At 43.6% G+C, this 17376-nt stretch overlaps 1 protein-coding gene across 1 annotated transcript in view; it reads right to left on the bottom strand.

Moving 5' to 3' along the window:
* astn1 (astrotactin 1) overlaps window positions 1-17376 on the bottom strand; it is a gene marked incomplete at its 3' end in the record, with an annotated part of 417666 nt that overhangs the window by 314438 nt on the left and 85852 nt on the right. The window contains exons 3-4 of the mRNA XM_079222970.1: window positions 1280-1536; window positions 840-982 (exon numbers count right to left, since the gene is read on the bottom strand). Of these exons, the coding sequence (XP_079079096.1) occupies window positions 840-982; window positions 1280-1536 (400 nt within the window). The remainder of the gene's footprint in view (window positions 1-839; window positions 983-1279; window positions 1537-17376) is intronic.

The raw sequence follows: 17376 nt of genomic DNA, 5'->3' as shown, positions 1-17376 counted from the left end.
AAGCACTTAACTCTGCTGGTGTCCACATCTAGTATGTTATTCTAACAAACTCTATGCTGACGATGCATTGTTTAGCAATAAATATATGTCAACGTATATCAGATAGATAACCCAGGGGATGACAATGTGAATGCAGATATACATTAAAGACTAAAAGCAGGAATAATTGTTTTCTTTTTTAGGAGGTGGTTTGGATTTGATGGCAGCAGAACAAGGTTCAATGACAAATTAAATTGCTGTTGGGAAGGTTGCAACCAGCTCAATACCCCTCGGCTCTCCCTTTTAAATCTATCCAGCCCAACAAGCGTGTCAGATAACTACGGTGGCCTTCAAGTGACATAAACTTGTTAACGGATCTCTCTAGAGCTATGTCATGTCATTGCAGGAAAGGCAACGTGTCTTCTCTGACTATATTCACCGGTTTTGGTCTCCTCCACCTCTTGAGGGACTTTAGCTGCGAAGTACTCCACTTTTTGCTAGCTTGGTCTCTCTGTGGTCGAGTTATAGTCTTTCTAAAATCAACTCTCATTGTATTGTATGATAAACTCTCATTAACTATAAGATTAGTTCCAGTTCATTCACAACTATCAAATCAGACTTCTTCATCAGCTAGCTGCTAACTGTCCTCGTGCCGTGTGGTTTACGTTGGGTTTATTCTGGTGGGCTTTCATCCCTGAAAACAGCTGCCTGCTGTTGCTTCCATGAGTCTGTCACATTACATTTAGTCCAGCTGATTCAATGTTAACAGTAAAAAGTTATTGATCAGTGGAGCTGTCAGGCTGTTTTGCTTGTATTTTTGTATTTTGTTGACCTGGCTGCTTTCGCTCCAGTCAACTCACCAGGTGTGAGGTCCATACTATTCTTGTCATTACAGCCCTGGAGGGAGTCCAGGGTACGGGTGACTTGGCTGGCAAACTCCTCGCCGCCGTTCATACACTCCCGCTGCAGGTGGTGGCGCAGGTCCGTGATGTCATACTCGTACCTAGGGATGAGGTAAAAAAATAAATCAATTCGGGTGACATTATCTTGACTAAATCAGAGCAAACATCACAAGCGGCAAAGATGCTTGACGTAGCAGTAAACATTTTAGAGTGAAAGAGAACATACAGATAAGGTAAGCTTTTATAATCTTAAGCATCAAAACTGTGTGCAGGTTGCATCATATCAGCTGCTTTTGAATTTCAAACAATGTGGAATTAAAAAGATTCTAGGGTTTAACCATTTCAGGATACATTCACCCCCCGCCCCCCCCCCCAAAATCCATTCATCCAAATCCTACTTGTAACCGTCCAAAATGGGTGTCTCCCGGATGCTGAGGGTGCCGCTGGAGTTCGGCCCCTGACCCCGAGAGTTCCTCAAGCTCTCCCGGGCCTGGCCTCCCATCAGCACCGAGGGGATGTAGTGGATCTCGTTAGCCGCCTCGGCGCTGGCGCTCTTCTGGGGCTGGGGGATGCGGCGGCGCTTACACCAGCGCCTGCGGGTGTAGAGGATCAGGACCAAACACAGGATGGACAGCAGAAGAGCAATCATCCCACCCTGAGGGGAGGAGGGTGACATTGGGAGCAGGGACAGAGTGGGGGGAAGAGGAGGAGCAGAGAGAGGGAGAGAGAGACAGAAGAGAGTCAAAAGGGAGAAAAGATTGAGAGAATCTTGCCAAGTCGAATACGGATCAAAGTCAAAGCAGTGATGCCAACAGCACAGTAAAAATAAAAAAAGGCTGCAGATGCATTTTAGTGAATAACACCGACAATGTTTTTAAATGACAGCGGCTCTCGTGTTACTGTGCGGTTACTTCACCTTGAGACAAAGAAGCACTTGGCCGATTTCCATGTGGAATGTGGGCAAGGGTCAGCGGCTATAAACAACTCCCTCGTTGAAAGTGCTGGGGTCAATGCCCCGACTCTTATGAATATGGTGGCTTTGAAAAAAGAGGAAGCATAGGCACTGAGAAAAGTTCCATTGAAAATAAAAGACAGGCAATTTCTTTTTTTTTTTTTTCATTCTGGATGCTTTGATCGCTCGTCCTACCTCTAAGTAGATACCAACGCTTCATTAACCATGGCCAAAACAACCGATACGGCTGATTTGCACGTGTGGAAGTCTCGCTTACGGCTGAACCAAAACGCCGCCCGGGCTCATTTCAGAGGAAATATGTCCGACTAAACAAAACGACAGTAAGTTTGTCAGGTCTACGTTGAACCAGCAAAGCGTGGTTTATACTCACGCTGTCAACATGTCTGCCGGTTTTACAGAGACGGCTAATTAGCTTTTTAGACGCTTTGGCCACAGGTGTAACAACATTTAAGTGAATATTTTGCAGCCAAAATGAAATCGTTTCAAGGATTTTTAACCTTGTTTTCTTTATAAAGCATGCAATATGGTGCAAGCGAGACAATGAACAAAATGTACTCGGTCTGTCCGCTCTGATTGATATTTACAACAGACGATCTCAGTGGTAATTTGACTGTTCAGCTTTGTTTTCTCTTCTTAAATAAGTTGGGCTAACCAGCGGGTTTGTTTCAAACATGTGGGATTGGCTGCTCTGTAGAAATATAGGAGAGAGAAGTCCATCTGACTGGGTCAGGATGCACGGCTGTGTTTGCTGGTTCGAGGGGTTCGAGGGGTTCGAGGGATGCGGCGGCATCCACACTAGCACCTGCGGGTGTGGATTGGGGATTGTGGGATGCGGGCATTCGATGGACAGATGAAGGGCGCCGAGCCTGAGCCCTGAGAACGGGGCAGTGACAGAATCAGACAAAACCGGAGAGAAAATGAGACAGCGGGAGTCAAAGAGAAACGTCATTCAGGAGCGGGATACGGATCAAAGTCGAGGCGAGTAGATCGTGGAAAACACTGGAGAGAGACAGCAACTGTCAGTTTGAATATCAGACCATATCTCTCCCATGAATGAAGGCCATGATCACAGATTTCTGGGCAGTTTTAAGCAACACATCTAATCCTGTTATTTGCATTTTTAAGGTCACTGAAAGGGATGTTTTTGGAGAAAGGCAGGAGAGATGTGGAGAGATAACACACAGACATGGATTGGAAGTTGGACCTGTGACGCTACGTGAACCACATCCTTGCGGCTGATCTGATGCGACCCTGCTGAAGACTCCAAATCAGATACGTTGTACAATTTGGAAAATGTCAAAAAAGAGTTGTGAAAATGTCAAGGTGTCTCTTTTTTTTCAATGAGTCCTCCCTCTCAGTCAGATAAATCACATGCCCGTTTGAAATTAGAAAAAGAAAAAAAAAAAATTTGTGGAAGTGCTCCCTCCAGCCAGGTGTGTGCAGATGTTTCTGTCTCTCCTGTCTGTGCTGCACTTCCTTTCCCTTTTGATTATGTTTAATTGATTTGAGAGATACAGGGCCAAATAAGAATAATACTAATTGATTGCCCAACAATAGTCTGGCCAGAACAACAGTCGAATAACAAGAGGTTACGTGAAAACTGAATCAAAAGGAAAGAAAGAAATCAGTTAGAACTGTGTGTCAGCTCAGTCAAACGAGCACAGCTTTTGGAAAGATAAGCAAAAACAATGAAATGAAAAATGGATTTTAATCAGTCGTTTACATTTAAAAAAAAAAAAAACGTTCATGCATTTTGGGAATTCTGAGGCTGGATAAAAAGGGAGGAGGGGGGGTCAGTTGCTCATATTCATTTAAATCAGCAAAAGTAGAGGCGTATTTGCTTAATCTGCATAACCAAGAACATGAACAAGTGACACCGTGACATGGGCCACTTGTGCACTGCATCTGCATGCACAGTGGTCCAAAAGTAATTTAGAGAGTTAGAAATGACTACATTATCAGCACTTTGAAAGTCACTGATGAAGTCGGAGACTCATAGTGTATATTCCATAATGAAACTGAATTACTGAGTAAACCAAAAACACATTTCTATTTATTCATTTACGTTCAGGATATGGTTATGTTCATAATGTAGTTTTGGGGTGTCTTTGGAGGGAGGCCTGACGGGACGGGCTGTCAGTGTTGCAGACTTGCGACTTATCTTGCTAGATTTAGCAACGTTTGGGCTCGTGCTGCTAGCAACTTCCACTAGAAAAGGGTTACTGGTATTTTTTGGGTTGGGCTTTTTTCTTTTTACCCAGGTAGCTTGCTAGTTTTTGAAAATAACCACCGTACATTTAACACGTCTTAAAAGTGCACTAGCCAATATTTTTGGTCATTTGAAAGGGGTCGTCCCTTGTCGTGACAAGCATGGATGTTTTTGACAGAGATTCACTGTCTTTAAGCGCATTGTTTCAGACCCGTATATTAAAGCAAGCATCACGGAAGCTTGAGGGCATATGGCGTTCCAACGGTCTGGAGGAGTCCCGGTTGGTTTGGCGGGATAGTTTGAGACCATATAAGAAGGCCCTCCGTAATGCCAGAGGAGCCTGCTACTCATCACTAATAGAGAAAAACAAGAGCAACCCTAGGTTTCTCTTTAGCACTGTGGCCAGGCTGGCTGAGAGTCATAGTTCGGTGGATCCGTGTATTCCTATAGAACTCAGTAGTAATGACTTCATGAACTTTTTAATGGTAAGATTCTGGCTATTAGAGGCAGGATCGGTGATCTCCTGCCCTCGACTACTGCCGGTCCATCCTCAGGTGGGATAGCCATGGAGGAGGCTGTGGGCCCTGTTGTGTGGCTGGATTTTTACCATCAACCTCGACCAACTGTCTTCAATGGTTTCTACTTCTAAATCGTCTACCTGTCTCCTGGATCCTGTTCCGACTAAGCTGTTTAAGGAAGTTTTACCTTTAGTTAGTGCCTCTCTACTAGATATTATCAATGGGTCTTTACTAACGGGTCATGTACCACAGTCTTTTAAAGTAGCTGTAATTAAACCTCTTCTTAAGAAGCCGACTCTGGATCCAGAGGTGTTGGCTAACTACAGACCTATCTCTAACCTTCCCTTCCTCTCTAAGATACTGGAGAAGGTAGTCACAAATCAGTTGTGTGACTTTTTACATAACAATAGATTATTTGAGAAGTTTCAGTCAGGATTTAGAAACCATCATAGCACAGAGACAGCACTAGTGACAATTACTAATGATCTTCTAGTTGTATCAGATAGGGGACTTGTCTATGTACTGGTCTTGTTAGACCTTAGTGCAGCGTTTGACACCATTGACCATGACATCTTATTACAGAGACTAGACCAGTTGATTGGTATTAAAGGTACAGCACTAAGCTTGTTTAAGTCATATTTATCAGATCGATCTCAGTTTGTATTTGTAAACGATGAGGCCTCAATTACCACTGCCGTTCGCCATGGAGTTCCACAAGGTTCTGTGCTTGGACCAATTTTATTCACCTTATATATGCTTCCTTTAGGCAGTATTATCAGAAAACACTCCATAAACTTTCACTGTTATGCCGATGATACTCAACTATAGCTGTCGATCAAGCCAGATGAAACCCACCAGGTCGCCAAACTTCAAGTGTGTCTTAAAGACCTCAAAACCTGGATGACCTGCAACTTCCTGCTGCTGAACTCGGACAAGATTGAAGTTATTTTACTCGGCCCAGAACACCTCAGAAATCAAGTATCTGATGATATGGTTTCTCTGGATGGCATCGCTCTGGCATCTACCACCACCATAAGGAATCTTGGAGTTATTTTTGACCAGGACCTGTCCTTTGGCTCCCACGTGAAACAAATCTCAAGGACTGCCGTTTTTCACCTACGGAACATCTCAAAGATCCGGCACATCCTGTCTCAAAGCGATGCAGAAACATTGATCCACGCATTTGTTACCTCAAGACTGGATTACTGTAACTCCGTATTATCAGGCAGCTCCGGTAAATCCCTTGGATCTCTCCAATTGATCCAGCTGCAGCTTGTGTACTAACGAGGACGCGGAAGAGAGATCACATTACTCCTGTACTAGCTGCTCTCCATTGGCTTCCTGTAAGATCGAGAATCATATTTAAAATCCTTCTCCTTACCTACAAAGCCTTAACTGGTGATGCACCATCATATCTTAAGGACCTTACAGTGCCATATTACCCCACTAGAGCATTACGCTCACTGAATGCAGGGTTACTTGTGGTTCCCAGAGTGTTAGAAAGTAGGCTGGGGGCTAGAGCTTTAAGTTATCGGGCTCCTCTTCTGTAGAATCAGCTTCCATTTTGAGTCCGGGGGGCAGGCACGGTCACCTCATTTAAGAGTAGACTTAAGACTTTCCTCTTTGATAGCGCTTATAGTTAGGGCTGTTTCAGGCTAATAGTTAGGGCTGGCTCAGGTTTGCTCTGGTCCAGCCCCTAGATATGTTGCTATAGGCCTAGACTGCTGGGGGACATCTTAGGATACACTGAGCTCCTCCTCTCCTTCTCTTCCTCTTTCGCTCCTCCTCTCCTCTTCACCTCTTCTTTCTCTCCTTCTGGATAGATGATTGTCTCTTCAATGCATATTACTAACTCTACTTTCTTTTTCCATGGATCGTGACTGACTGGAATCGGTCCTGCCTACTGCCATGGCCCTGCTGATTCAACTGGCCTGGAACCGGTCCTGCCTACTGCCATGGCCCTGCTGATGCCCCTCCTCTCTACCTCCTTCTGCTTAATGGATCGTGGCTATCTGGATCATGGACCATGCCTACTGAATCATTTCTGTGATATTCATTGAATGTGCTGTAACTCCGTTACGTTATTAATTCTGGCCACATGACATCTATTGCTTCTGTCCATCCGGGGAGAGAGATCCTCCTCTGTTGCTCTCCCTCAGGTTTCTTCCCCTTTTTCCCTGTGAAAGGGTTTTTACTATCTTTATTGGGGGGGGGGGGGGGGTTCCTGATCCGCTGTGAGGTCCCGGGACAGGGATGTCATGTGTACAGATTGTAAACCCCTCCGAGGCAAACTTGTATTTGTGATGTTGGGCTATATATAATAAACTGAATTGAATTGAATTGTTTGATTCAGTTAGTTTCAGCTATTTTCAAAAGAGGCTCTAATAAAACCGACTGAATGCTATCTGCCAAGCTCCAACAGGCAGACAGAACAAAGGTAACTATAGATTGTTAATATAGTGAACAAGTAAGCAGCTAAAGAGTCAAATATCTTTCCTCTGGAGTTGGTGGGGACCAAAACAGAGCGAGAAGATTGAGCGAATATTGGACTCGAATTTGGCATTCCGCCAGAGACACGACAAATGAATGTCGCTCTATGACTGCTTGAATTTGTACAAAATAGTTTGCTCACATGTTAGCAACATCAACTTCACAGATGTGTAGGTGGCTTGTTAGTGAGTTTTAAAGAAAAAAGAAAAAGCTTAACCAATAATCATGCGGTCAGTTGATTCTGGGAACAGTCAGAACTGTTTACTGTCACATACACTCTGATCTAGGCAACGCCCTCCTGTTAAAATAGTTTGACATCTATCTCTTTCTTCCTACAATGATGGAAACAAAGATATTCATGTCACTGGCTGTCAGCCAACATTCCTAGATGTGTATGTAACTCCCCTTTGGAAAGTAGTGTGAAGAGACATTGAAAGTGTGCAGTCGCTGGATCTGCTTGAGTGAAACACCATGTAACCTGTGTCGACTGTTGCATTGATTAAAACTGAGGTGACTGACTGAAAAATGTGTCAGAAAAGCATCCGTTCTAGACAGTCGAGGGAAAAGCGAGAGAGAGAGGGGCGCTGGAGCAGGTATCTGTCAGGACTGCAGGGTGGGAGTGGCAGTGGGGTGGGATGGGGGCAATGGGCGTAGCTGTGGGGTAATGGAGGGGGTGATTTCCTTGTTTGAAATGCTTTTTTTTGGTGATTGGGCGTAATGAAGTTAAAACCAGGTGTTAAGTTGTTATTTGATGTTTCAGTGCATAAATACCATTTTACTATTTGATTTGCTGTTGCTGATTGACACTACGCCAAGCCAAGTCCCGCCCCTCAAAGGCAGACTGGCCAATCGTAGTGTAGCAACGGCCAGCTCCTGCCAGGGTCCAACCTATCTGGCTCTGCTCCACAACATTCTCATGCATTCTTTTCTGTTTTTTTCGCAAAAACGTGTGGAGCTTATATTAATATTAATAATGATCAATGTTATTTATATAGTACCTTTTTATGCTAGCCACTGATTGTATACTGACTGTCAACACATGCTGCTTTTGCTTTTTAATTATTGTAACAGTGAATAAAGACCTCCCCGGCTTTCCAGGAACAGTCTTGTTCTTTAATTGCATTGTTAATGTATTTACAGTTTGTTATTCTTGATCATTTCTTTTAGAATATTGGAGTCCCTTCTTCCTGCTTCTTTTTTGGTTTTCCCAAAAATTACATAACATCTCTTCAGGGACTGCAGTTAGTGACAGTGTGGGCTCCATTGTAACTCTAACAGCTTGGCTTAGCAAAGGGTCAGTTATGACACAAGTTCATAAATCACTTTTTATTTGTTAGTGAAGATGAAAATGTAAAATGTAATTCTTATCATTCCTAATCTAAACAGTCAAGGAATTTAGAACTGAGCATATGTAACTATTAAACTGTATATGTAATGTTAAGCCGTGCCATTGTTTCATTCATCCCTGAGGGAACCAGAACAAGTCAAATGTCAAGTACTTCAAATGGCCCTCAATCAAATCTACCTCAGTGACAAATGTAATTAAAACCCATCAAGCTGCATTAGCGGCCGTGCGTAGAGGGGGCTAATATAGACCAAATGGAAAAACGCTGTTTAACGTCAGGCATTACTTGGATTCACAGTGAGGACTAAGTGGGCTGTGTCCTCCTCGAGAGCCAATAAAGCCAAACCACACATCGAAGCATGCCGGCGCTCCAGCCCCGTAATCCACTTACTAACGGATGAGGATGATGTTATAATGGCACGAGTGCTCCTTATGACTTACACTCCTGTCATGCAAGTCCTGAATGGAAGGGAGAGAAGATGTGGCCTTTCTCTGTCTGACAGAGACCGGCATGGTATTAGAGCTGAGCTATCAATCTGTCACTTAGTCTCTGGATGCGAGGCATGAAGACGCAGAGGGGCGGAAAGATCGAGACTGTCAGACAGCTACGAGATAGCAAAAGGAAGTTTTTTGCTTTGAACGCAATAAAAGTCATCGTGTAGCCGAAGGGCCGGTGAATGGATTCGATATCAGGCTACAATGTCAGAGATGGAAATGAACAGTTTTTAATGCCATCAAAGTATAATATTTAGTACCTGCCATGAAATGAAATGAAACAACAGACCTCCTGATCCGGAGCAGGTTTTGACTTTGAACAGACGTGAACGTCAAGGCCCTCCATTTCAAACGCGTCACACAAGAACTGGAAATGAGTATTAATGGCACAAATGGTTTGAATCATTTGATTCAATTTGGTGTGTTTCATAAGAGCTAATATAGCATGAAGTCATGATGGTGATAGTGTGTGTGCGTGGTGGGGAAGGCATTAATGTAAAGGCCGCACATTTGTCATGTAAACATTTATTCTCTTGGAATTAAATGAAGTCACTTGAGTCGGGTGCTTTAAAGAGCTGAAAAGACATTACAAAATCAGTTTTTCTTAATGTAGTGCATCATCAGAGACTGTCGCATTTAAAGCCTCGATACGTAGGCTTTTAAAAAAGTCACATTATACATTAGCAGCCTTTATGTGAGGCTGATAGCATACATTCTTGCTTGTAAAAAAAAGAAACAGCCCAGTTAAAATATATATTTTTTCCCTATGTCTAGTCGATGCAGCTGGAAGCTGGAACAAGCCTCTACTTCGGCACTAAAGCGAGGATGCTCGGGTGTCGCTCAGGGACGTTCACGCGTCCTGGAGGAAAGGTAATGTCCGCCTGTCGGTTTTTCTTTTCCATAACGATCATATTTGAGATCCACGGAGACCTTTAAATGTATGTTTCCAGAAGCAGATTTTCTACATCAGTGTGCTCTGGTTGGATCGGCGGTGGGCGGAAAGGGAAGATATGTGTGCTTTTGTCAGTTACCATGAGGGATCAAACCAAAGTACACATACTTACATTTTATTATTCTAAATTGTGTTTTCCTGATACTGAGCATGGTTCTTTAAAGTAAACTAATTAATTGGTAAAACAATTAAAAGAAGTTTGTTGTTGTTAACTTCGGGGCTAAACTCCTTAAACCTTAATCATCAGCTGGCAGACAAGGACTCGTGTCTCCTCACTAAGTTCTCAATCTCTAGTTTCAAGTCTTCAATACAGCATGATGTTCATTTAGTTAATTATGGTCCATTTAGAGTCAAATAGACCATAAAGCAGGGTATGCTTTAGGGCGGGGCTTCCTGTGATTGACAGGTCAATGACGCTACCAGAGACGTATCTGGCGTCTCTCTGTCACTCTTCCGCATTCCAAATATGGTCACTTGTGTTCACTGGTTGCAAAAAAGCCAAGATGGCGACGGCCAAAACAGCGAACTCAAGGCTTCTAAACCGCATTCCACAAACAAACGGATGACTACACGATGACCACTTCTTACAGTCTACACCAGGAGTACATGAACCCAGTAACAAGCACAATATCGGTGCATCCCTCTTTACCATGTCTAGTCTTCTAGATACTCACACACATTTGTTTTGCTCATATCCAACATTTGGGCTGCTGCCCAAGTAGCAACATGTAACAAGTAGGATGAGATTACATTTCACCAAAGCAAACTAGTGAAGATATACTTTTGCTTTTTCTATCTAGTACAAACGGCTGCCACTCAAAGCCTTCCTAGTTCAAAAGGAAACAGGATGCATTGAAACGTTGGCACCATTTGCATGCAGGGGGCGAGCCAGCTATTGGCCGCGCTGCCATGAAGGTCTTGGAAGTCACTGATGAAGTGACACCATGAGATTGAGTTTCCCGGGTGGAATGAATAAACCAATTAACAGAATATCCCTTTTAACCTGCGATATTGTGTCCACAAATAGAACAGCTTGGCAGCATATTGTCTGGAAAGGTTCGCCCCCACCGGCTACTTTCTCCCTCCTACACCGACCGGGAGAAGGTTCCTTAACGCTTCCGAAACTCGCGACGCAGATCCGCGTTTTACAATGTTTACGTTTTGGAAAAATTCATATCTCCTTGATAATACGGCGCAGAAATAGGAAGAAGTAAATAAAGAGGCTGGCTGAAACCACACTGCCATGACTCTACTGACATCAAAACGTACCTATATCACTGAAGAATAAGGTACAGAATGAGGTACAGAATAGTATATTACTATAATACTACAAATAAAATCAGTAATAAAAAAAAGATTGTATATAATTTAGAATCAATACCAATAGCCCTAGCACCGCTTTTGTCGTTTAGTTAGTTAATTTAATACTTATTCTATTTCACTGTACATACTTCTATTTCACTATATAAACTTTATATACACTGTGTATAGTTTACATTTTTGCATTGTCTTTATTATTTAATGTTCTTAAATAAGTCATATGTTCTGCTCTGCCTTTTTATTGTATTGTATATATTGAGTATTTTTCATGCTTAATATTTTTATGTTTACTCTGTAACTTTGCTTGCTGCTGCTACAAACAAATTTCCCCCTGGGGACAAATAAAGTATATATCTATCTATCTATAATTATGCATTTATATTTAATTATTATTATATATATGTAATTATTATATATATAATATATAATATAATAATTATATAATAATATATATATCCATATATATACACACGTATCTATATAAATATGTATGTATACATATTTATGTATTGAATTCTTTCTGATTTCCACTTGCCACGAATGTCTTTCCCAAAGTATCATCTGCGCAAATCCAAAACTAATTTCTGCACTCGCTCAGGTGTGACTAACTCATTTGGTGGCAGTGAAGGAGAGGTGGCAATTTCACAGTTTATGCAAAATGCTCTGAAAATTAGAAATATGCAGTAGAATGCAACGGCAATAACGGCTCAGGCATTCTGCATAAAACCTTACAACATAGCTGCTGGTGTAGCCAATTGTGGCGGCTATCGACGGCCCTCGGGTCCAGATAAGACCCAATGTGTCGTCCAGAGGAACAGAATGCCTTGCATTTCTTTTGCGCCACCGTTAACCTTCTGATTTATTGCTCAGATCTGAAAAAACATCAAAACATGTATGTTGTTTTACAAGGACGGTTAATTATAGTATCTGAACATGCTGACGTTGTGACAGAAGGTGACAGTTACGACGTCACTTTATTCTTCAGTGGTGCAAGTGGCCATGAAGCTAAACATATACATATTCATGAAGTTATTACAGCAGCTAGAAAAATAAATAAAGTGAAATAAAGTGACTAGTATACATGTCTGCTTCAGTGTAGGTCCCAACACACAGAGAGCTAACGGTTTGATGGAAGACAGACAAAAGAGAGGAAGAAACGCATTAATAGGGAAATGATCCAGTAGCACAAACGTTATGCTCCTGTGACCTCCCGGTTTTCTCACTCTGCTCTGATCCTTAAATTAATTTGGATGTTTTTCACATCAGCGCCTTCGTCTAATTTGAGCTCCGTCACCGTGGATCATACGTGTGGAAATAGATAAAAGATGGGAGTGCTGTTAGTTAGCATCGTAAACGAGGACGCTTCCATATTTGATCTGGTGAAGAAGCTAAAGAAGAAGAAAAACAAGGGAAAAGGAGCATCCCAGTTTAAAATACTTTGTGCATCCAAACTGTGTACATTCACTCTTTGTGAAAGTTTATAAGCTGCATTAATTGGCAAGTCGGAGGCTTTATCCAGCTGAATACACAACACTGTCATATTATCACCTTATAAAGTTCTCACCATGAACTAATTCCCCATAAAACCTGCTTTCTGTAAAAAAAGTTATCTTTATCCTATTTGAATTGTACCATCAATTTCACATATTTTAGTAATTTATAAGATTTTATAGACACTGATGCCATTATTCGCTAGGAAACAGGGATGCTGGCGAGTCTCACGCCGCTCCGTCTGGCACAGTTTTTGTTGATTTTCTACTTAATTCATAATTTTAAATACACTTTTTTTTTTGTTCTTTTTAATTATTTATCAGTGTAGTTAAGTTTGTTTACTGTACATAGCCATTTTTCTCTGTTTTCTACTGCACTGTTTTGTTTAGAATTTGTTCGCTTATCTGTTGCACCTGCTACTGTCTACTCCCTGGACAACTGCTACCGTCTACTCTCTGGACAACTAACTGCCAATGTCTCGCTAGTCGGTGGCTACTGATTTCGAGCTGGCCGGCTCCCTGTTGGATACTCCTGCACATACTACGGTTCTGAGGCGGGTTTCCTGGATAACCTCACAGCTGTCCTGCTCTGATCATCTGCCTGCTGTGGACTTGACGTGCCGTGCCGTGCCTGTCACTTCTCCTGCTACCGTCTACTCCCTGGACAACTAACTGACTGGCCCGGCGGTCTCTCGCTAGCTGGTGGCTGCTGACGAGCCAGCCTTTCAACTGTCGTGCTCTAATCAACTGCCTCCTGTGGACTATCCTGACGTGCCTGTCACTTCTCCAACTCCGGTCGTCAAGTTTGTGGCTATTGACAAAAGACCGCAGGCTTGTTATCTCATCCCTGGCTGCCATGGTTCTACAATATTCCACCTCGCAGCTCCTCCAACTCAACAATTTCTCTGTTCCTCCATTGATCTCAGCCATCAAAACATTTGGACTCCTCTGTCGGCCCCGTTATATCCACAGAGCCTCCCGCAGGAAGTTTATTTACTCCTTGCCTGATCGCTTCACTCATACCATCCCCTCCCTCTGGTCAGCCGAGCGTATCGCCGTAACTCCTGCGCGTCATCGCCGCAACAACCTGCACGAGCAAGATGCCTGCCTCCGCCCCCTTACCGAAGCACCCCAGCCTGTCCAAATTCATCCACGTCTAAAAATTGGTCTATTTAACACCCGATCCCTAAATAACAAGGGCCTTTTACTTAACAAATTCATAACTGACAATAATCTGGACTTTCTTTTTCTAACTGAAACATGGCAAAACCAGTAGGACTATTTTTCTCTAAACCAAACCACCCCCCCTTGATATGCATACATGGACAAGCCACGCCAACATGGGCGTGGTGGTGGAATAGCCACAATTTTTCGCAAAAACATCATTACAAGTTTAATAACCATCCCGGCTGCCTCCTCATTTGAACACCTTGTTTTTAAACTGTCTGGTCCCAAACCCCTAGTTACTGCAGTAATTTACCGCCCCCCAAAACCTAACCCTGCCTTCCCCTCTGATCTGTCTGAATTCCTCACACAACTCTGCGCCATCTCTCCATCCATTTTGCTACTCGGTGACTTTAACATACACGTTGACTCTCCTGACTCCACAAACTCTTCAGAACTTCTGGCCATCTTCAACTACTTCAACATCACCCAACATGTTGACTTTCCCACCCACAAAAAAGGACACACACTTGACCTGGTCTGCACCTCCGGCATTGCCACAAGTAATCTAACCAGCATCGACCTCACCATCTCTGACCACCTGGCTATCACCCTGGACATAGACATCCCCATCCCCCATGTTAAGCAGAGCCGCACCATAACATTCCGGAAGACCAAGTCCATCAACCTCCACTTGCTCTCCTCCTCCTTGGCTGCCATTGTCTCTGCCTCTGCCCCTATTTCGACTGCCTCCCCCACAGCTCTGGTTAATCACTATAATGATGCACTGTCCTCCTGTCTTGACCTCATTGCCCCCAAAAAATCCAAACTCGTCTCCTTCACTCACTCCGCCCCCTGGTACACTGACCAACTTCGCCACCTCAAAGTGCAGGGCCGTCAACTGGTGCGTCTTACAAAGAAAACTGGACTCACGGTTCACCTTGATGCCTTCAAACTCCACCAACAACAATATAAAGATGCCCTCAACGCCGCCCCGCTCCTCTCACTACTCCTCCATCATCCAATCTGGCTCCAACAACCCCAAAACGCTTTTCTCCACCATCAACAAACTCCTCAAGCCCATGGACACTATCTCCTCCTCCTTCACCACCAGCAAATGCAACTCATTTCTATCCTTCTTTAATGAGAAAATCATTACAATTCACAACCAGCTGGCTGTCTCCTCCCCCTACACTACTACTACTTCACCCCCCAGCCCTCAACATGACCCTCCCCAAGTACCAAGCCATTCACTCTCATCCTTCAGTTCAATCACTGAAATGGACCTCTCCTCCATAGTCTCCAGCATGAAGACCTCCACCTGTACCCTCGACCCCCTCCCCTCTTCCTTAGTCAAGGCCTGCCTCCCCTCACTCTCCCCTCTCATCACAAACATCATTAACTCCTCACTGTCCTCTGGTCTCATACCCTCCCCACTAAAGCTTGCTGCTGTCACCCCTGTGTTGAAAAAACCTGGTCTTGACCCTGACGTCCCCAATAACTACCGGCCCATCTCTAACCTCCCCTACCTGTCCAAAGTCCTTGAGAGAGCTGTTGCATCACAACTCAAGTCCCACCTCAATCTCAACAATCTCTACGAACCCTTCCAATCCGGCTTCCGTTCAAAGCACAGTACAGAAACCGCCCTACTGAAAATCACAAATGATATACTTCTCTCTGCGGACTCTGGCTTCCTCACCATCCTCATCCTTCTTGACCTCAGTGCCGCCTTTGACACTATCAACCACTCCATCCTCCTCTCACGTCTCCAGCACTCCCTTGGTATAACTGGCACTGCCCTCTCCTGGTTCACCTCGTATCTCTCAGACCGACATCAATTCATTGCCATAAATAACTGCAAATCCTCCACCTCCCCAGTGGCCCACGGTGTCCCCCAAGGTTCCGTGCTTGGTCCCCTTCTCTTCATCATTTACATCCTCCCCCTTGGACAAATCATTCGTCGTCATGGTCTTGATTTCCATTGCTATGCTGACGACACCCAACTCTGTTTCTCCTCTAAGACCATCATCTCAGTCACCCACTCCACTCTCACCTCCTGTCTCACTGATATAAAATCCTGGATGCAGCAGAATTTTCTTAAACTCAATTGCAATAAATCTGAAATGCTCATCATCGGCCCTAACTCCCTCACCCGCTCAGCCCAGACCTTCTCTCTGAACATTGATGGCTCCATCGTCACCCCCTCCACCCAGGTCCGCAACCTCGGCATCATTCTCGACCCCACTCTCTCTTTCCTACCCCACGCCAACCACATCACCAAAACTGCCTTCTTTCACCTCAGGAACATTGCTCGCCTCCGGCCCTCCTTGTCCTCTGCCACCACTGAAATTCTCATCCATGCCCTCATAACATCTAGACTTGATTATTGCAACAGCATCCTCTACGGCTCCCCCAACAAAATCATCAACAAACTTCAGTATGTTCAGAACTCTACCGCTCGACTGCTCACCTCCACCTGCCGCTCTGACCACATCACCACGGTCCTATGCAACCTCCATTGGCTCCCGGTCAAATTCAGGATTGACTTTAAAATCTTACTCACCACATACAAAGCCCTAAACAATCTGGCCCCTCCCTACCTTTCAGACCTCCTCCCCCTTCACGCCCCTACCCGTTGCCTCAGGTCTGCCAATTTGAACACTCTAAAGACCATCAAGACCAAGCGTCGGACCTGGGGTGACAGGGCCTTTTCAGCTGCTGCACCTCCCCTCTGGAACGCCCTCCCCATCCACATTCGTCAAGCTCCCACCCTATCGTCATTTAAGCAAGCCCTCAAAACACACCTCTTCAAACTCGCCTTCACCTGCTAACCCCTGCTCCCTACCCTTCACCTGTTAACCCCTGCTCCCTACCCTCCACTGCAGGACTAATTCTGTTGCAGCTTCTCCAGTTTTTCTTATTCTTATTTTCTTTTTTGGGATTGTTTGTTTTGTTTCTATATTTTTGTTTTGTTCTGTTTTGTCTCTGTCAAGCGTCTTTGAGCATCTGGAAAAGCGCGATATAAATGAAATGTATTATTATTATTATTATTATTATTATCAATTCCTCTTATCCATTTGATTATTTTTCTATTCTTTATTGATTCCCTAACTGACTCCAAATAAATTGTTCGGTGAGTGAAGAGTTAGCGTGAGGAAGTTAAACGGGTCCTAATTTCCTTAATAATTTTGCACATGAAATGCGCAGTTTGTTGCAAAACTGCTGAGTTGTAAGACCTCGAAAATGAGGAATTAGAAAGACTACACAACCAAAAGTCACGCGAGTGACATCAGAACCTCGTCTCTCTCGCTCTTGCTTGATTGCTGAAAATATTTGTCTGCTGCCGTTGGCGAACATACATCCACCAAAATATACGAAAATATGTAAATGAAGTCATCTATATACATAAATAAAAATGTCCCATTAGGGGAAATTCTATCTAACTATGAGCGACTTTCACATAACACATAAATGTAATTTATTGTTGAACCAGAAATACTTTCCCTATAAGTCCTTATTTTTCTTCTGCTAAAACTGTG

The sequence above is a fragment of the Taurulus bubalis genome (genome assembly GCF_910589615.1).
Source record: "Taurulus bubalis genome assembly, chromosome: 1".
NCBI classification, from domain to species: domain Eukaryota; kingdom Metazoa; phylum Chordata; class Actinopteri; order Perciformes; family Cottidae; genus Taurulus; species Taurulus bubalis.
Note: the sequence above shows the minus strand (reverse complement) of the source record. Positions and strands in the feature narration are given on the sequence as shown.